This window comes from Anarrhichthys ocellatus, unplaced genomic scaffold (genome assembly GCF_004355925.1).
Source record: "Anarrhichthys ocellatus isolate YVR2014 unplaced genomic scaffold, GSC_Weel_1.0 scaffold4, whole genome shotgun sequence".
Lineage (NCBI taxonomy): Eukaryota > Metazoa > Chordata > Actinopteri > Perciformes > Anarhichadidae > Anarrhichthys > Anarrhichthys ocellatus.
The window spans coordinates 12,179,763-12,200,042 of NW_022280034.1; the positions used below are offsets into that span (position 1 = coordinate 12,179,763).

The 20,280-nt window shown below is 42.2% G+C and overlaps 1 protein-coding gene across 1 annotated transcript; it reads right to left on the reverse strand.

The window, feature by feature from the left end:
* Positions 1-5,180: 5,180 nt before the first annotated feature.
* On the reverse strand, positions 5,181-18,642 carry tex2l (testis expressed 2, like). The gene is made up of 12 exons (XM_031842244.1): positions 18,595-18,642; positions 13,547-14,963; positions 11,374-11,574; positions 10,625-10,955; positions 9,616-9,866; positions 9,262-9,411; positions 9,063-9,162; positions 8,430-8,562; positions 7,278-7,409; positions 6,585-6,794; positions 5,745-5,865; positions 5,181-5,659 (listed from the first exon to the last, which is right to left on the reverse strand). Exons 2-12 carry the CDS (start codon positions 14,930-14,932, stop codon positions 5,486-5,488), a joined length of 3,189 nt encoding a protein of 1,062 aa, XP_031698104.1. The 5' UTR covers positions 14,933-14,963; positions 18,595-18,642; the 3' UTR covers positions 5,181-5,485.
* Between the last annotated feature and the right edge of the window lie 1,638 nt (positions 18,643-20,280).

A 20,280-nucleotide genomic window follows, 5' to 3' on the forward strand; every position in this document is an offset into this window, starting at 1 on the left:
TCTGGCAGTCAAATTAACATCAAAGTCAGACGTCATGCAGGAGAATGTAGTAGAGGTGCTATTCTCATTCCAAAAATGAGAAAGCGGAACGATGTCTCCTAACCTATACTTTTAACATTTCAGTGACATTATATTGAGGATTTAATGTATTCGTAAATGACAAAACAGCTAAGTGTGAAAACATTTTGACCTTCTATACTTTTGAAACATGTACTGCACTCACCCAAACTTGCATGTGCAGACGTACCAATTGGCACCACAGAATTAAGTTTTGACATTAATGAAGACGTAGTCAGACTATGCAACTACAGGAATTTATGAGCTGCTGTTTGTTATATAAATTATGGCATTCTTTTTTTCTTTTTAAATATGAAAATAAATACGACTTTTATCATCATGCAAGTGCCGCAGAGCAAAATAAAATAGTTTCATGTTATTTTTAGATGAATAATCAAGGGAACGTCTCTGTTTTCTTTATCGTCATAAAGAAAGGATTTATTGTTTTACTGTGAGAAAGACCGGAAAGTCCGAGATGAGTGATGAGAAAAGACGCCCTCTGATTAGACTGAGGGCACAGTTTCTACACCAAACCAGTTATTTGTTATAACACTGTGTGTGTGTGTGTGTGTGTGTGTGTGTGTGTGTCTCACACAGTTACCGGGAATTGTCAAGAAGTGGCACGTACCTTCAGGCAGTCAGTAATGTTGTCACTCACAGATCACACTTTACACTGACATCACTTTTATGTGACCACAAACATTCCCAACGTTTATATTTGGTGCAAAGTTCTTTTTCTTTTAATGTGAAACGATATCTGAGGAGAAGTAAAGCACACGATGTCCATAAACACAGGAAAAGTGAATATTTCTACAGAAAGTATATTCATTCAAGATTCTGCATTCAGATGTTAAAGAGCCACTGTGAGGAAAAATGTTCCCACAAATATTCTGCCTCACTTTGGATGAGATTTTACCATTGTGGAAGTTCTGTGTATTTTTATTCTAAATGATGAAGCAAAAGATTAAGAAAAACATTGGAGAAAGAAATCTTAAAAAGATGCCCCACCACTAAAAAACCTTACAGGCTATAGGTATTGTTATTAAGCACAAGGGTTAAAATAACATTAACGATGACTCTGTTCTATTCAAGTGGAGGAGCAAAATGGATTTCAGCCATCATTCATTTCATTATTTAAATCTGTGCTTTCACACTGGGACATGTCAAAATGTCTTCATTGAAAAAGGCCTATACCATTGAAAATATCGTGCATGGTCTCTGTTCAACAAAGTAATTCCACAAAAAGTAGATAAATGCTGCTTTAGACATGAGGGGAAATGTTTACAGTCGCATTTACTAAAGATGGTTATTTTTGTTTTATTTTTGAAACCTATGGTGGCCTAATGGTCTAAGACGCATAAATAAAGGCCAATTAAGCAAAAGCAAAACCCTTTTGTTCTTTTGTTGTGACTTTTACAGCCTTAGTAGGTCGGGCACAACTAATATTATTTCATCTTAAAACTATTAAACTTTAGCTTGCTATGGCAGCTAAATCCAAAGTGCTGTACTGTTATTTAAGCACGCATCATTTAGCAGCAGACCAGACTGCTGAGCAAAGGGAGTATCAGGTAGAAGATAGGAGGAAGAAGAAAGCATGACGTCACTTCCAAGGCATAGGTATTTTATGATCTTCTGTTTACTAAATAAATGATGGCAATCTTTTTTCTTTTTAAATATGACAATAAATACGACTTTTATTCTCATTCAAGTGCCACACAGATAAAGTAAATAGTTAAGGGGCATTATTGAGAACACTAATCAAGGAAACTCCTCTGTTTACTTTAAGAGACGTTATCGTCATGAAGAAATTAATTATTGTTTTACTGTGAGACACACAGGGAAGGCTGTGATGAGTGGTGAATCAGAAATGTGCTGCTGATGAGAAGAGACACCCTCTAATTAGAGTGAGGGCAAACTTTTTACAATCACCAAACCAGTTCTTTGTTATACAAGTGTGTGTGTGTGTGTGTGTGTGTGTGTGTGTGTGTGCTTGTTACAGTCACCGAGAATCGTCAGGAAGTGGCACGTACTTTCAGTCAGTAAGTAATGTCAGTGATGTTGTCACTCACAGATCACACTGTATACTGACATCACTTTTATGTGACCACAAACATTCCCAACGTTTATATTTGGTGCAAAGTTCTTTTTCTTTTAATGTGAAATGATATCTGAGGAGAAGTAAAGCACATGATGTCCATAAACACAGGAAAAGTGAATATTTCTACAGAAAGTATATATACGATTCAAAATTCTGTGTTCAGATGTTAAAGAGCCACCGTGCGGAAAATGAGATTTTACCATTGTGGAAGTTCGATTGAGAACAATATTGGATAAAAGAAATCTTAAAAAGATGCCCCACTACTAAAATGACTTACACCTTGTAGGTTATAGATATAGATACAAATGTTAAAATAACATTAACGATGACTCTGTTCTATTCAAGTGAATTCAGCACTTTTGTCATCATCACTTACTTACCTTGAAAATGATTTAAGAAGGGATTTCTTTGTGGGCAAACTCAACACGGTGATACATTTAATGGACACATAGGCATGTGTGTGTTGGATTGAAATAAACTTGAAAAAACATACGATTTAAGACTGAGAGCAAGGTGGTTGTCAGTCATAGGCATGTGATGTTGGCAGGTACAGCAGTGCTGTAGAAGTCCCACCTAAATGATGAACTGGTGCTGCCCTCTAATGTTGAAGGCATGTTCAACAGTTGAAAGCTGCAGTTGGAAACTAATAATAACTTTGTCACATTTGCTCAAACTGTCACTTTATCCTGACAAAAGTACATGAGATAGAAAATCTGTGAAAAAGATAGGTTCCTCTGCCTCCCTTTGTTGCTCCTAATTGCCTTTGCAAGATTCCACGGAGCCCAAAGGAAAACAACCAATGAGAGCCGAGGAGTCTCTAACACATGATCAATACATATTTGGTTACGGTGCAGCTTAGTTTCGTTCAACTCGAAGGACCGCGCTATACTCATACTATACCAGCATCGTGAAACATTTTAAAATAGTCGATGATGATGGTGTCAATGACTTCATGTAGACTATATTCACTGTGGAATAATTACATTCGCTGCAGCAATATCATTAGACACTCAAACACAGTCCTAGGGCCTGTCTAATGAACCGTGCCGCAAATTACTCAACAGTGTCCCACAGAGCGACACGTAGACACACACATACACACCCTCCCACACATTATCTCACCTATTTCCTCATGTGATTTCATTTCACGCATCAATACTTTGCATTTTAAACAGGCTGTTTTTCCACTACGTTCTGATGTGCTTTTGTCGAACAGTTGAGTTGAATTCTTTGCTTTCCATCTTGACTTCGGTGTTGTTGATTTGCTTGCATGTTCTTCTTTTCAATGAGCATTTGTTACCATTATCTTCTACTGCGTTTGCTCCCATCTTTTATCTCAGGGTTCAGATGGTTGTATTTGGATAAATCCTGAGCCAATGAGACGTGTTTCCGAAGCATTGAAGCAGAGGTCAAAGCCATGACTTTTCAAGTGTTGAAGAAGCCCAGAGTGTTTGCAGGGGAGTAAGCTCTGCCTTGTGGCCTGCATATGCCTGCAGGTGTCAGTCTTTTTCTCCATCTTACTTGTTACGACTGAGTTTGATGCTATTGGCACTGATGTTGGGTCATAATTATGGCCTAGCTTTGGTCATCTAAAATCCAATGTATCCCAACCACTTAATTCTGAATTGTTTTACAGAATTACCATTGCATACTCTTAACTTTATATCTGATAATCCTTTCGTATGGGAGGTCAATGGGTGAGCATGACTAAAATTTGAAATTAAGATTGGATAGGAGTCTACAGTAACATATTTGCTGTACTGTCACCGTGGGCTTAAAACCCTCCATGCGTTCATATTTAACCACTATAGCTCTTATTTGACCACATTATCACATTATTATAAATAATATACTGTATATCAAACCGCAACGATTGAATGCAATAACAAAGAATAGTTATCAAAGAATCATTCAAATTCTCACCCCTTAAATGTCTTGATGACCCAAAGAAAATAAACCTAAATAACACCCAGGCTTTTATAATTTGGTTCGTGGTACTACAATGTCGGCACGCTTGTTACAGCTAATTTGAAAAAGTTGTATGTACTCACTGTCCCCTGGAACTCAACAAACTGTCAGGAACAGATATTTACGAACCCTCAGTCCAGCAGTGACCGGCGCAATGAAGAAACCCGTCCTCAGGCTCTGTCCAAAACACAAGCTCCTCTGGCATGCAGTTGCAAGTCATTCGCTTAGTGTAGTCCCACCTCAGTTCAGAACGTTATAGAGCATCTTTGATCTTTTCATCTCCGATTAGCTCAAAGCAAAACCTGAGAGATTCAAGGGCTACTTCAGAGGAGCTCTCCAAACTATACATTTGTCCATAGTAATGCAGAAGTTATTACACACCAGCAGCAATTCAACCAGCTGATTTTCAAGATGAACATATTTCTTAACGGAAGTAAATATCAAGGACACAATTTGTAAAATGAAGAGGGTAGGCCTACTGCACCAAAAATACATGGGTTTCTGTTTTCTAGAGTCTGATGATAGATTACATGCTGTGCTCTGTATTAATTATTGTAATGCCTTGTTCATGATGGTTATTGTTTATTAATACATGTGTTGATCTACTTCATCCTAATAAGGATCTAGTGAAGAATGTGTTTTAGGGTGTGTGGTTTCAGGATAATTTGAAATGATTAAGCGTTTTTGGAGATCTGCCATATGAATAAATATAACTCACGAAGGAAACAGTGTCAGTCCAGAAGCTGACACGCAGGGCTTTGCCTTTGGCATCCATTGGAAAATGAACAAACAACATTATTGGCTTTTAATATACATCAATGTTATGTTTAACTGTTTTATTTATTTATTATGGAGGCATTAAATTAAGTATATGCAGGTGCTGCATCAAGGTCTTTTAAAAAAAGGACAAAAAATGTCATCTTTGCTGTAAAAGAGGTCATAGGGAAATTTAAGATTTATAGAGGACGTGTGTTTGGTTATTTTTGTCTCTCATGAACATTTCACATTCCCTCTGTGCCATGGAGGGAAATAAAACTGGCAGGTGTTTTTCAGGGTTTTATTTCATCATCTTATATCCAAAGCAACATTGAGCTGTAAACATCGAAGCAGTAAAAATCTCATGGGGATCACTCATATGTAAACATTTGTTAAAGGTATCACTTGTAGTCGTTTGTACAGCAATCTGATACAAAAAAACCTGCGACTCTCCATCAGCCACACAAACACCTGCAGCGCTAATCATCGGACCTTCAGAAACATCTGGTTCAGACATAAACACAAGAGTTGATTTGAGTTGGTGATTCTCATTCGTCATCCCTACACAGCAGGGTCCAGTTGTCCTTTGATCATCAACACGAGGCACTAGTCAGACTCTGCCCCAGAGATCTCAGGTGGGATCCTCTCTATGGACTCTGTGGAGGAGCTATGGGACCGTTGGGACTGAGTGGCCAGGTGCTGGGAGGCTTGAGGGCTGTCCACCCCAGAGTGCATCAGGGGTAAGTAGATGTCATCCATGTTTGGCAGTACAAACACTTTCTGGAGAAAGAAAAAAACATGATCGTGAGGAAAGCTGAGAAGATGACAGCACTGTGGGAGTCGTTGTTTTTTTTTGTTTTTTTACCTGGAACTCGTCCTGCAGTTTCTTTTCAATCCACTCGGTGACATGACAGAAAGTCACCTCCCTCTCCCCTAGTTTGGGACGGACATGCAGATCCAGCTTGGGGGGCACGCAGAAGCTGTACCTATAGAGGAGATCATAACAGTATATCTATCACGTCTATATTGAACTGCTGTTTTTCGTTCATGTGTTGTCTCCGTGCTCTAAACAGTCCTAGCACTCAACTAGAATAGACTGATAGAATAAATAAATGTTCTTTTGGCAGGAGGTGAGGTGCGAAAAGTGAGTCACACCACAAACAGTCACAAACACAACATGCCGCTTAACATGAAGCAATTTGTTTTTGAATTCCCATCATTTCTGAAGCTGTAGTGCGTTTTATGACATGCAGGAATTGGTGACAGAGAGTGCAATTTATGTAAAAATTATATACATATATATATATATTGAAATAAGGAAGGCAATCTCGATGTCTCAATGCCAATCTTTGCTCAGCTTATACATCTGTATCGGTGTGGATTGTCAGCCGATAATTAGCGAGAAATTGCAGTAGAGAAATGCCAAACTGGGTATGAGGTCATTTAGGAACAGTCATATATAGTTTGTCCACCAGAGAGCACACTTTAAAATGTCCAGCAAATATGTCTCAAACTGAGTTTGTGTTTTCAAAAGAGCAATTATTTGATGGAAAATTCTGAAATAATTTGAAAAACTTCACAAGTAATTTAATTTCCCTGCACAAGACGAACAGCACATTTTTTACTTAAACACAAGTAAAGCGACAGAAAACATGCAAACTGCCGCCCAAACAAGAGAAACTGTGAGTTAAGCCTCAGTATTTACCATATCCTGTCTGTTGGGGGCGGCGGGATGTTGACGACCAGAGTCCCTGACAGCTCTTGCACCTCCACAGTGAGCAGCAGGGGCGTGTTGGACATCTCCATAAACTTCTTCTTAATAAACTCGTTCTCTGTCGCCTTCTGGAAGTACTTGGATTTAGTGATTTTGTCCACAAATCTCAAAATCTTCCTTCCAGTCTTTCCTCCCCCTGTCCTGTAAAACAGGATTAGAAGAGAAGAGAGGAGAGGAGAGGAGAGGAGAGGAGAGGAGAGGGGAGGAGATGAGATTTAGTATTCAGATGCTAAAGTCAGAATTAGAGGAGAAATGAGAGTCTGGAATGTAAATGAAAAGGAAAGCGACAGCCATCTGGAGTGTGATATGAGTGCTAGTTTCTGCTGTAGAAAAGTGAGCATTCACAACACAGAAGGGCAGAGGTAACACTTAAAGGTGTTACTCACTAAAAGTTACAATTTCTCCCCTTTTAAGTAGCTGTTTATGTAAAAGTCTTTTGAATTCAAGAATCATGTGATGTTCTTTAATTAACGTAACCCACTTTCAACATCTTCTTTTTGACATTAAACGCAAAAAGTCATATTAGTACTTAGTATTGTAATATACAGTCGTTTGTAATAAGGAAACACGTACACTAGGCAGTATTCCTGTCTGATACACACTACTTTATATATCAGCATTTACCCATCAGGAGCTGGTGTGGATCCTTTCTCCCCCACTGGAGCCTGAGGCTCAGAGACAAGCAGCTCTTCCTCATCAGATGAACCAGCGCTGGAGGACTCCTCATCACTGTCCGCCAACAGGCTGAAGATGGGCCTGCAGCTCGGAGGAGAAGATGCACGGACAAGTTAGGGACGGGCGAATGGCAAAATTGTGATGTGCATGTAAGCATCAGTACTACAGACTTTTTCCGCATAAAAAGGCAAAATTGAACTACGTAGACTATATGGACAGATTCATGTACTGCAATTTGGGTGTCTGGGGCTTGAAAAGATTAACAAAAGTTGTGTAAAGCTTCAGATGCACCACAGACAGCTAATGCAAAGCTCTGCCTGGACTGTAATCCCCACCACTGCAGGTCTATGACAGGCAGGTCTACGCTGATCAATGTAATGTGGAGCTCTATAGATCAGAGGGATAAAGGGATAGAAAGAGAGGCGTGTAGGTATGTGCTATATGATAGGGATGAAAATACAGGGTTTACTGTCAGGGGGGCGATCACCCCTGCTACTTGGCCTGTGAATATGATGACACCATGTGAAACGCTGAGGTTTTGATACTTTTTTTTTTAAAGGGGCACTCCACAAAGGGCAGCTTACTCATCACCAGTAGAACTACAGCTGTAGGACATCTTCCTTGAGTTTTGGTTGGAGCATCCTAAAGTCTGAGAAAATACCGCTTTTGATGACATCAGGTGGGAAGGTATACCTACAGCAAGCTATTGAGTTGCATGATGGGGATTGGTGACTTCAGAGCCCATGAAGCCTAATACTACAGCAAGGACTAAAAGTCAGGATATGTATCTGCCTATGCTGCTTCCATTTTTTTAATATAAAAATGAATATATGATATATAAATCAATATAAAATGACAAAACACTTTATCCATAGCGCTCACCCCTATCAGTCAACGAGACTGATGCTAGCATTGGCCGCTGCTATTACTACCATAAATGATAATATCACATTATTTTATACACAAAAGGAGGTTTAGAAGAACTGGCAACAGACAAAAAGCAACAAATACAAACAACTATTCAGAAAGGGCAGGTACGTCGTGTGTGTGTGTGTGTATGTGTGTGTGTGTGTGTGTGTGCATAGCGTGCGTAGTGCTGACCGTTGGCTACCGGTTTCAGTCGTGCAGTCCGCATCCTGACCGCCCTCTTTACCCAGCTTGGACAGGTTGAATTTTGTCTGCAGGGTCATCTGCAGGGCACCGGTGTAGACCAGCTGCAGCTCCACCCACAGGCCTGCAGGGGGCAGCAGGAAGAGGTCAACGCCAGACCACCAAAATCAAGACAGAAATCACACACACACACACACACACTGCATGGTGGGCAGATTAAAACAGCTTTTACAGTGATTATCAAGCCTTGAAATTCAATTTGAAACAAATTACGACGGATTTATAAATCCCCTTTAGGAGAAAACGAATTGGAGTGGAGGTCAAAACCATGGGGTCGGGGCATGCTGACACACTTTCCTCTCGTCATTAGGAGTGTTGCCTGCCAGATTGCCTGATTTTAAAACACACGCACACACACACAAGCCAATATGCTCTAAATGTTGAAGGCCCTGGCGTAATGGCTCTCCTGTGACATTACAACAGGATAACAGCATCTGATCTGATGCGCTGCAATACTCAGCTGTAACCACATGAGCAACAAGTCATCTCCTCACTCATCTTTTGCGTGTGTTTGCATATTGGGCATGTTTTCGTTGCAGTGTTTGATCTCCAGTCTGTACTCACCTCTGTGGTTGACCTCTGGTCTGGAGGTAGTGGTGATTTGCGGCATAGAGCAGCCCATATCCAACTCAGTCAGAGTCAGCTCGTTCATAAAATAAGGCAGCTGTCAAATAAAAATAATATAAAATGCTTTACATTAATTGTTAGCCCTCTCCGTGACTTAAAATTAACACAGCAACATTTAATATAAAACTGCCCGCACTCTGATTTTGCTCAGCTTCTTCTGGATCTTGCGGGACACCACGTCGGCCCAGTGCTTCTCCCGCAGGAAGTCCCAGAAGATTCGACCAATTAGAGCGTTAGCCCAAGCAGTCTCGCTCGTCCCAGGCTGCTCAGCTAGATCACAGGTACACTGTAACAAAAAAAAGAAAAGAGTAAGAGCTAGCCAAGGACAAGAAAAGTGCAGGTTTAGTACAATTTAGAGCTAGAAATGCAGCAATGCTATTTTATACTGGTCACACTTTACTGTCTGCACATGCAAACTGTCCAGCTTTGGAATATCCCTACAGCCTCACTTCATTTGCTTCACCTAATTTTATCTGCAAGCACGACTTACATTTCCTTTGATAGTGGGACTTGTATCTGTGCTGCTGGCTCCAGGACTAGAGAGGGGGGTCACCTCCTCTGTGGCCAGGAGACGAGTCATGTAGCTGGGGTAGTCCAGCAGGGAGAGGCCCCTGGTGCTACTGGAGGTCTGAATGACAGGAGTTGCAGGGACGCAGGTGACTGGAGATGTTAAGGGGGCGTCGACGTCACCGCTGCCCACTGTGCCTGGGGCAGCAACGCTCTGTGCCACTGCTGGGTCACCTGGGACAATACAGGCAGCATTTGGAAATCAATACATATGCGGTTATAATGATCATTCACAAAAATGTCCATTTCCAGTACGGCAAGAGTCACGTAAGGTGTTCCACTTTGCCTTTTCACCGACCGATGTTACTACTTCTACTTTGAATGAAGTTTTAATTTTCATTTTAAAGGCTTTTAATGTGAAGAGTTGTAAGTATAACATGTCTATATTGATTGAATTATGGAATTAGTGCGGAAGTTTACATTTTGAAAAATGTACCACATCAGCTTTTTGCTTTGGCCAGAACCAGGCTAGCTGTTTCCCCCCATTTCCAGTCTTTATGCTAAGCTAAGCTGACCGCCTGCTGGCTCTGGTTCAATGCAAAGACACACGAATTGTATCAATGTTCCCATCTTACTCTGCCAAAAAAAAGAGAGAAGAAAACAACTATATTTCCCAAAAGGACTTGTGACTGATGACAGACCAAAAGACTGATTTGTATTAGAATATAAACTGCAAATGGGTAGGGTTTTATATATTCCTACTTTTCTTCAAAACACAGTAAAAACAAAGCAGTTTTTTTCTGATGCCTTGCCCTGTCATGTCACCAAACAACTGTGAGATCTCTGTGTTCCCTCGAAAGGGATTGGCTTTGAAATGCAAAGAATTGGAGCATGTAAGTAATCCATAATCCACACATATACGTATAGCATTTGTATAGATGCCTTATCTGGAAGCCCTCTCTTCTCTAATGCATTATTGACGTTTCTCATACCCGATCTGGACGCACATCTGCCAGGCGTCTGTCTGTCCCTCTCCTTTTCCCCCTCTGTATCCATGGATGCAAACAGGAAGTGACGAAACCACTCTTCTTTCTCTCTTCCTGTGCATCCGAAGAGGTAAAGAGCGGTGGGAAGGTCACGGACGTGTTTGGAGGAACTCTGTAGTGGACTGGCCATTTCAGCTCCTGGCTCCTCTCCCCGACTCTCCTCCGACTTTCCTCCTTCATCCTCCTGGGAGTTTGATCCCCCCGCCAGGTGGATGCAGATAGGATACTTTGGATTCCACATCCTCTTCCGAGCCAACACAGATGGTAGCAAGAATACCTTTGGGGAACAGCGGCAGAGTTTTGTTGTGTCAAAGTAAAAGAAATGGGTGGTGCAGTCAGATGTCTCATCTATGCATTATTCATTCATTCTGTTGAAGATTCAACCATTTCTTGCCAAATAAAACTTTATTTCAATTTATGCTTTTCTCCATCTTTGTTTATTTCCCCTCAGGCATTCCAACATCAATGCATTAATTAGTAAAAATCCTATGCATTCATTAATTGGAAAGTGAACGCTATCACAAAGTTGGTCTTTTGAGACTCTGCCCTATATACGGTAACATCACCACAATACCAAAATATGTCAGGCCTTCACTTTCCTTTGTTTAATCCATTAAAAAAAAGATACAACAGCCTCAGATACATACATAAAAAAGACAAAAATTGCCATAAAAAAAGTGACTTAGTCATCATACTTTGCTCTTTGCAAGCTGAAAGGAGCGTGACTTGATGAAGGCGGCCTCGTGGACTCTCTCGTCGTACGTGGCCCTGCGGCTGATGTTGTTGCGCGGGGAGTCCAGACGAAGACAGGAGCCCTCCAGGGCGGCAAACACGGAGTGAGTCAGAGCTGGATGGTAAGTTTCTGGGTCGTAATCGTGTATCTCATTCATCCAGCCCTGAAAAGGCAAAAAAGTGCGACTGCAATCAACACCATTCACAGTTTCAAGTGAGTAATAAACGTGGGATCTGGAATTGTTCCAATCTTGAAAGTCATGTTATGATGCTTGTAATCAGCCTAAAAGTGAAGTAAACAGCAGAAAGGATAAATGTGATTAAGTGTGTATTTTTGTTGGCACAAGTATCAAACAGGATACATTCTTCTCTGTGGATTTCAACACAAATGATTTTCAACATGGACAAATTAGTTGTGGAAGAAATGCAGCGCAGACAGCGAGTCTGCAAGCCGAGACAGGATTAGTCATCCATGATAATGTCAGTACATGAGAATATGCATGGAACATAACAAAAAATAGTTTGCTCTTGATTAGGCCTCCCAGGCAATGCTTGCTTTCTGGCTTCATGCTGTTGTCAACAAACTTGACCAACCAGAGAATTTATGTTACAGATGATCCAAGTGAACTGAACTCAGAGAAAATCATGAGATATTCTTGTTTTAGCCACTTTAGCACATTGTCATTTGCTTTTTTGCTAAGCTAATCAGCTAAGTCAAACAAAGTTACGTGTTAGAACTATTATTGGGGAATGACAGCGTGGCGCAGTGACTGTCAAGAAAAACTGTCATCAGATGTTTGTCTAAAATTAAAGAATGTTGTTGATAAGTGAGCTTCAGAGGTGCTGGCAGGTGTATTTTTGATCTTTGGACAGAGTCAAGATAACTGCTTCCAGTCTTCATGCTAAGCTAAGCTAATCGTCTCCTGGCCTTAGCTACATAGGTAGCATTGGAATACGGGAGTGAAATCCATCTTCTCATCTAAATCTCTGCAAGTAAGTGAACTTACTTGATGCTTGAACAAAACTCTACAGTTTTGATAGACATAAAAGCATTTTTTGTGTACATTTTCTGGCCTTAAAATACTGTATAATTAAAAAAATGAAGATGCTTTAGGAAAAGACCTTGCTCAGTCTGATATAAGTGTTCATTAGGATGGCTGAATGTGAACTGAATGCAGCGATATGATCCCCTTCAGGAGCTTGATGCTCCAATTAACTACTAAACAATGTATTATTCATACTAAAATTGTATTTGTACTTTATTTATTCAGTCTTTGACCTCGTGTCCCGCAATCAAACTCTGTTCTCTCCATGACTGTCTGTCGTCTCATTACCAGAAACCTCACAAATACTGCAGTTATACCTTTCACATCTCAACAGCCGTCGGACTGAAACCAAACTGCTAATGACCAAACAAGGGAATTATCTCGACACTGTGACAGTAAACCCCCGATTCCCAACTACCGCCACCGCTCTCCAACCCACAACTGCCTCGCGCCCTGACAAATTACAGCTTCCTCCTGCCTATATCCTCCACTAATGGCCTCAGGAGCTGACAGCGTCTAGGTGGAAGCTGGAGCAGAACAGTAATTACCGCTGCAGCTCTGATAGGATTTTTTTAATTGAAGCTTTTAATTGCACTCTGGGAATCGTATGTAGTTACGTGCCACTTGGAGAAGCTTTAGTCTGTGAAGGAGACAGTCAACAGAGGTGCTTAAGTGACTTGACAACAAATCAACACGTGTGAAAAATAACTACATGTATTCTTGTTACTGTAATTGGAGTGAACATGCTTTTTAAAGTGAATTTCCGATGGCAGAAACTTTCACTGAGTTTGGTTTCTTTGTGCTAAGCTAAGCTAACTGGCTGTAGCTTCACACTGGACAGACATACATGAGAGTGGTATCAATCTTCTAATCTAATTCTCGGCAAGAAAGCGAATAAATGTATTTCCCAAAAAGCCAACTGTTATACAACAAGGCCTGGGTGGAACAATGAAATGGAATGAAAAGTGCTCAGGTGTTTGATGGAAGGCATGATGAGAAGGTGTTAGTATTGGATCGAGACAGCGGTGGCTGAAAATAAGGTGACAACAAAAATGTGACACTTTCCTCCTTAATGACTCATCAGATTTACCTTGAGGGCGTCAGGCTCAGTGCTGACAGCGCCACCTGACAGAATCTCCTCTCCCAACAGAGTCTGTGCTGATCTGTGTGGGGGAGCTGAGCAGCGAGACCTGTGGGAGCCCATCCTGATGAGCAGCAGTCCCAGTAAGAAGCCCAGTGCTAATCCCAGAGCCAGGCCAGAGAAGTATGGACTGAGAGGGAGGATGAAGTAGCCATAGGACAGCACTGCCACACAGAATAAACTCATGTGTGGCAGAGGATGAGGGGGTTGAGAAAGGTCAGAAGTCCTAACCAGAGGTGCTGCCATGGTAGGTGATCTCCTCTCTGGCCCGTGAGTCTCCACAGCCAATACCTGCATCACGTCACCGTCTGTACATATTTCCAGCTCCTCATCCCTGTGATGTTGTCTGTTGTGATGCACAGGACAGGGGCCACCCGTGCCTCTCCCAGGATGTCTAACAGAATGCCAGTCAAACACAGGCAAAACATCAGCCTCTGTTTTTCTAGTGTTCCTCACAGGAGACTCAGAGAGAACTGTGTCCGTGCTACTTTCACGCCCCAAACCTCTGGAGCTGACCTGGTGAGCACCCTGGCTTTTACACTGGTGTCTGGGGCTGCCAGCGCCCTCCTCTCTCATGATCTTACTGAACATGTTGCTAAAAGGCTCGTGCACGGCCTCTGAGAGCTTCCTCTTGGTGTCCTCCAGCTCCATTTTGAAGAAGCCCCCTCTCATACCCTCTCCGCACGGGGAGTGTGAGCTAGGAGAAGGGGGTGCAGTGCGAGAGTCCCCATTGCTGCGGTTTTTTGGCTGGGTGAGCTGCTTCCACATGTGGAGGTTGAGGCGGGAGTCTGACTTTGACTGCGACACCTCTGGCTCTGAACGGGAGATCTCTGTGGAGATCGACTTCACGAGGCTGATGATGGGCTTGGGTCTGAGAGTGGAGCTTTCTTTGAGCTCCAGCTCTGTGGAGAGAGACTTGACCAAGCTTGCAAGGGGTCGGTGGGTAGGCGAAGAAGTTCCTGGGGAGAGGAAGCTGGAACCGGTGGCGGAGCAGTTGCCCAGAGAGCCAGGGTCTGAAGGGGAAAGAGGGACGTGGAAAGCTTGGGACTGCAACTTTCTGTCATCCTCAACAGAAGTCTGCCTCTCCTTGGAGAGAGAGATGGAGGGGTAGTCGTCATCGTGGTCGAGGGAGAAGATGAGCTCACTGTCATCCAGACTGTCCCATTCTCCCTCTGTCCCAGTCAGCTGGATCACAATCTCCCGGGGGAGATGCCTCTTGGTCCCAGCGACGGGGGAGAGGCCAAGAGCCGGGCTGTGGGGCTCCTGGAGAGGTCTGACACCTCTTCTCCCTTCATCCTTGCTTCTTCTCTCCCCATTTGTTCCACTCTCCGCCATTTCTTGACTTTACATCGCACAGCCAAGGCACCTAGGAGTCAGTGAAAAAGAATAAATAAAGAACCCCGGTCAGCTCCATTATTAAGCCTCGGAGGCAGAACAAATAAAAGCAGTGAGGGAATGAGCCATGGACAGAAGGGAAGGGCATCTTTTCTACACTTGTGCGTCATTTCCACAGAAACTGCTTACATGTGCCAACTCTGCATTAATGTGAGAATGTCACGCAGTAATCTGAAGACTTTCGATTCAAATAAGCACCTCTCCCATAGCTGTCGCTCCACATACTGAATGGGTTTTAGATGTATACAAAAATAGACAAGACAGACAAATGTTGCACAAACTAGGGCAGCTCAGGTTTGGATCTAATGTCTTTTGGGGCTGATTGGCTGTCTACACAGAATTCATTCTATTTCTGTGCTTTTTGTGCACATGAAGATGAATTAGAAAAAGCATTGTTTGAGTAGTGATGAAGGACAGCGATGCAGGACAAAACAAAGAGAATTTATTTCTGGCTTTGTCAAAATTGTTATAGCCGAACAAAGACACATACGTCATAGGGTAAAAAAGGCTTTACCCCACTTATTCTCTGGAGTAGTATTCAGCATGCCATCTCCCAAAGGAAACAACTCCAGTGTCTTCCAGCCTCACCCCCTAGAGAGCTAACTGTCAGCCGAGTCACAACCCTCCCTCTGGTGTCTTCTCGAGCTGTTTAAAAACTTACTTATGTAACTCTGAAATGAATAGTGAGGGGAGTTTAAATGTACCCTGCCTCATCTACCTCATGTGGCTTTTGAAACACATTATCCAGCCACCACCTACTGACTTGTCAAAATGATGCTAAGGCCAACACAGAACAGAGAGGCGTGTGTGTTATCAGCTGTCATTTTGTGGGAAAAAAGAGCAGCTCTGCATCACTGGACACAAGCTAGGAAACGGCAGGCCCAGTGGGGACCCTTTCACTCGCCGTATCTCTGGGTCAAGTGCCCTGCTCTTGCAAGTCAAGCCCTACCTCTGCCTGGTCGCATTTACGTAACTGTATTACAGCGCTGTGTGGCACGATTTCAACCAATTCCATAGCAGCTGGTGGATTCTGACTAATCTGCTCTCACCAAAAATGGGCAGTGGGGAGATAAACCTTATAGACACACATGCAGCCAGGCGGCATTAGACCTTCATCACAGCTTTTCAGAGTGGGAAGGGAGACCAGGACCTGCTGCAAAGTGCCAGAAAACAAACACGTGCGCTTACACGCACATCAGGCAGGCTAAACCACTGTTAAGCTAACAATGTTGTGTCCAAGCTAATTGTAGAACACTATAACAGGACTGGCTGATGTTGCCAAATTGTCAAGCTAGTTTGGAAGCTGTATTTGGACTCCAAGTTGCTGCTGTATTATTTTTCACTCATCCGTTTGTTTGCAGCTAAGTCATCATTTTTGCATAACCTCATTGTAACTGGATATGAAATAAATGGAAGGACCGAATCAACAAGTTAAGGCACATCTTTTGGCCCTGGGTGTTACACTATCCGCTGTGGAGAGAGCTTTAAACTAAAACATGTTGCTTTGACTGCACAATATCAAATAAGACCAAGAGTCTGCAGCCAATGCTAACACTTCTGTGAGGCTGTAATTACAGTATGTATGCTGCTTTGAGCTCAATGCTAACATCAGTATATGCTAACATACTCACAACGACAATGTCAACATTTTGATGTTTAGCAGGGACAATACTGCATGATCACCATCTTAGTTTAGCGTGCTAGCATGCTAACCATTGCTAATTAGCACTTAACATAAAGTTAAACTTGGGCTGATGGGAATGTCATTAGTTTTTGCTAATAAGACAAATTAGTGTATAAGATGCTCCATCTTGATGACAAAAAAATAGATTTCATGGGTATCCATTCGGTAGTAACTCCATTGCGCTAGAGGAAAAGTCAGTGGGTTTAATCCTCTGGGGACCATAAATGTGTGTGCAAAATGTATTCGATAGAGCCACAATGCTAGCATTATAAAAATGAAGGGTTCCAATTTACGTTAAGTAATACATGCGTCATATAGCCACACTTCAATAGAAGTTAATGTATGGTATGCATAGATTATTGGTCCTTTAAAAAAAAAAAATATTAGCAGAATTCTTAATTTAACGATACCCAACAAAAAATCCCTAATATGTTGCAAAGTGGTTGCGTGATTGCTGGTCACTCCCCCAATTCTGTCCGTTGGATTTTTGGTTTACCTATCACAGGTCACAGAATACTGAGTAAAACTTGGACAAGGACAACCAAAGAAAGGCAAGAGCAGAAGGAAGAGAGTGCAGTACTGTAAACATTCTACATGCAAGTATTTTTCTTTTAATATCTGCTTGATTTCAGGACTTCAAGCATATTCTATTTGTGGGGAGTCATTTCTGGTCCCTTAACCAGCAGCATGCAATGCTTAATGATAAACTCTAATGTAAGAGCTGTTAACACGCTCCATAAGGCTGCGGGTGAATTACAGAGTGATCATGTGACAAATGTAGCACGAAACACAGCACACATCTGCTCTGAGTGCAACGTGTTTGATCAAACCTTTACAATCTCAATCAGTGAAAGCATCAGCCGAACAGTATACGTATCTGTAACTCTGTGTGTGTGTTTGTGTGTGTGTGTGTGTGTGTGTGTCTGTGAAGGTTTGTGTGTGCATGTGTTGCCATGCACCCGCTGATCAGACACGAACAGTAACAATCTCAGATTAACATTAATGCAGGGTTTTACTGTGAAATCGGACAAATCACACAGCCGGATTATGGGCTAAAGCAACATTTGGTCAGGTGTGTTTCCAAACTAGCTCATCTCCCTGACCCAGTGTTGATTGTAGCTATTAGTAACATCACAATCCTTCAGAGTACCGATTGCTATCAGTGCTCTTGCATGCTTGAGGTCAGATGCAGATTCTTCTGTACATAGTGAGTTTGAAAATATATTTTAACCAATGGGTTGAAAGTTTTCACTTTTTCAAATAGTGCACATATGTCCACATAGTCACATGTTTACATAGTGGACATATAAGAATGTCAAAAAGTGGCAAACTTTGTCTGGTCCTAACTTCTCAAATGTGAGAATTTGCTGTTTTTGTTTTTTTCCATATATGAGAGAAAGCTGAGTAAACTGAGTTTTGGATTGTTAATCAAATAAAACATGCAATTAAAATATGACACATGGGCTCTAGGACGTTATAATGTAACGGGTAAAGTCTGGGCTGAAACAGATCTGAAAACAAAATTCCCAATCCAAATTCAGTAAGGTCATATTACAAAATAAAAACGCAAACAAAACAACACGTGGCCTTGCGCTAAAATTCAGGTCACAGAATTCAGTGTAACACTTTCAAACTGACCCCCAGAGCTGCGCTCTTTCTCTTTCTGGATGACTAACAATGCACAACACAAGTGTGACATGTAGACATGACAGAAGAAGTTCAAGTTACTGAGAAAATGCTGCAAAACGCCATCAGTGCGCACTCTCCGGTATGAGACCCATGCAGGCAACACATATTCCTGCTGACTCCTAGTCTTGTTTTTTAAATAATTGGGAATTTGTGCAGCGCTGATGATGTTTTGCAAGGGGGGAAAAAAGAATGACAACATAAATGGAGATGAGGAATAAAATATACTTACACAAAAAATTCTAAACCCACCGGTCTGGGTTGTCGCCTGCTGGTTCCCTCTCCAATTGTGTGCGCAAGGACCGCGGAGTGAGGAGTCTCTCTCTCTCTCTCTCTCTCTCTCTCTCTCTCTCTCTCTCTCTCTCTCTCTCTCTCTCTCTCTCTCTCTCTCGCGCAGTCACAAACACATACCTCCCCTTCACCGACTGCCTGCATCCAGATGTGTCATGCGCTGCCGAGAATCACAGCTCACCAAACAGATTATGAAAAGCATGGCCGAGCTGCATGATAATCCAGATTAACAGTCCTGCAGCCCCAACAGACGCGCAAACACAAAACTCACCCACACTACTCTGCATCCATAGTGTAAGTGCTGTCTAATTATATAAAACACGGTGGCAGCTAAAGTTCAGCTTGAGGGTTAGTGTCATGTTCTAATGGAGCACACATGCAAAATTAAAGTACCAAATTATTACTATTACTTTTGTGTAATATGGCAAAAAGGTGGAAATAGTCTCGTGACAATAAAGAAAGAAAGAAGGGGATATAATAATTTACCCCCCATCTCTCTCCCTCTTCTTCCCTCCTTCCATCTTGGCCTACATAAAAACACACCAGAAGCCGAAATGACAATGTGAAGAACGGCCGAGTGGTGTGCAGGCTGCAGCTGGGGTGAGAGACAATAACCCCCATCCATCAGTGACTGGAGGAGGTGCTCCTGAATAGCCTGGCTGGCTGCATGCATGAAAGTATCACCCAAGACCCCAACATTTTTATTTAATAATCTGTTGCCTTTGTATGATTATATTTAGTTCATGTCTTTATACTAATACAGTTATTTATTTATGTTTAAGCAGGATCTAAGCACCCAGGGCCCCAACATGGGAAACAAGTTGCTTTTCATTTGCAATTGTGAAATTCGACATGGACTTTTAATGTTTTATAATGTTCTAAATCCACACAGGGAAAGCTCCAGACAAGCAATATACAGTAAAAGAAAAAAGGGTTGAAATACGTAGAGGTTTCACACTGACTGACGGCTGCGATATCTGGATCCAGAAACTATGCAACAACGTGAAGTGGAATGTCTTTGTCTTTCATATGACATATAGATCATATGTGCCTCAACCTCGGACTCCTGGATCAAAGCCTGTACGATAACATGGAGGACAGAAACAAGCAGGGTCTTCCCATGCCAGATCAATCACATGTCATCATTAGGCCACAGCTCTGGCCTACCAGAGGTCCATGCCGAATTGTACATGCTGACCTTGACAACGTTCCGGACCGCCAGCAGCAGCCACTGAAAGTCACACTGACTTTGTCCTGACTCGTCCTGTGTCTGCTGTTCAGCCTGGTGTCTGTGTAGAGACCACCTGGTACAGAGCACCACAGCTCATGCTACATATTCCATTTAATGAGGCCGTGGACATGTGGTCTCTGGACCTGGTAGCTGCAGCGCTGTATCCCGGAGGATGGACTATGATGTGCTGGACTTATAAGTAGATCTGATCAATAAGATGCCGCAGCTGGATGCAGACCAGCACATCAACACCCTGGAGGTTCTGCAGCATCCGTTCTTTACTTGCATGTCTTCCATTCTGACACCTGCATATTGATAAAGAACGCTGAGGATGCGTAACAGACATGCAGAACCAGGGAGCATTCTCGGATGTTGCAGGGACACAACTAACAGACC

What these genes read in the sequence shown, in the direction of transcription:
- tex2l (XM_031842244.1), bottom strand. Translation starts at nt 14,932, where the DNA reads ATGGCGGAGAGTGGAACAAATGGGGAGAGAAGAAGCAAGGATGAAGGG. An exon ending in TCCACACCAGCTCCTGATGG is followed by an intron (nt 6,795 to 7,277) that starts GTAAATGCTGAT and finishes CCTGTTTTACAG; the next exon opens with GACAGGGGGAGGAAAGACTG. An exon ending in AACTGCAGGACGAGTTCCAG is followed by an intron (nt 5,660 to 5,744) that starts GTAAAAAAACAA and finishes TTCTTTCTCCAG; the next exon opens with AAAGTGTTTGTACTGCCAAA.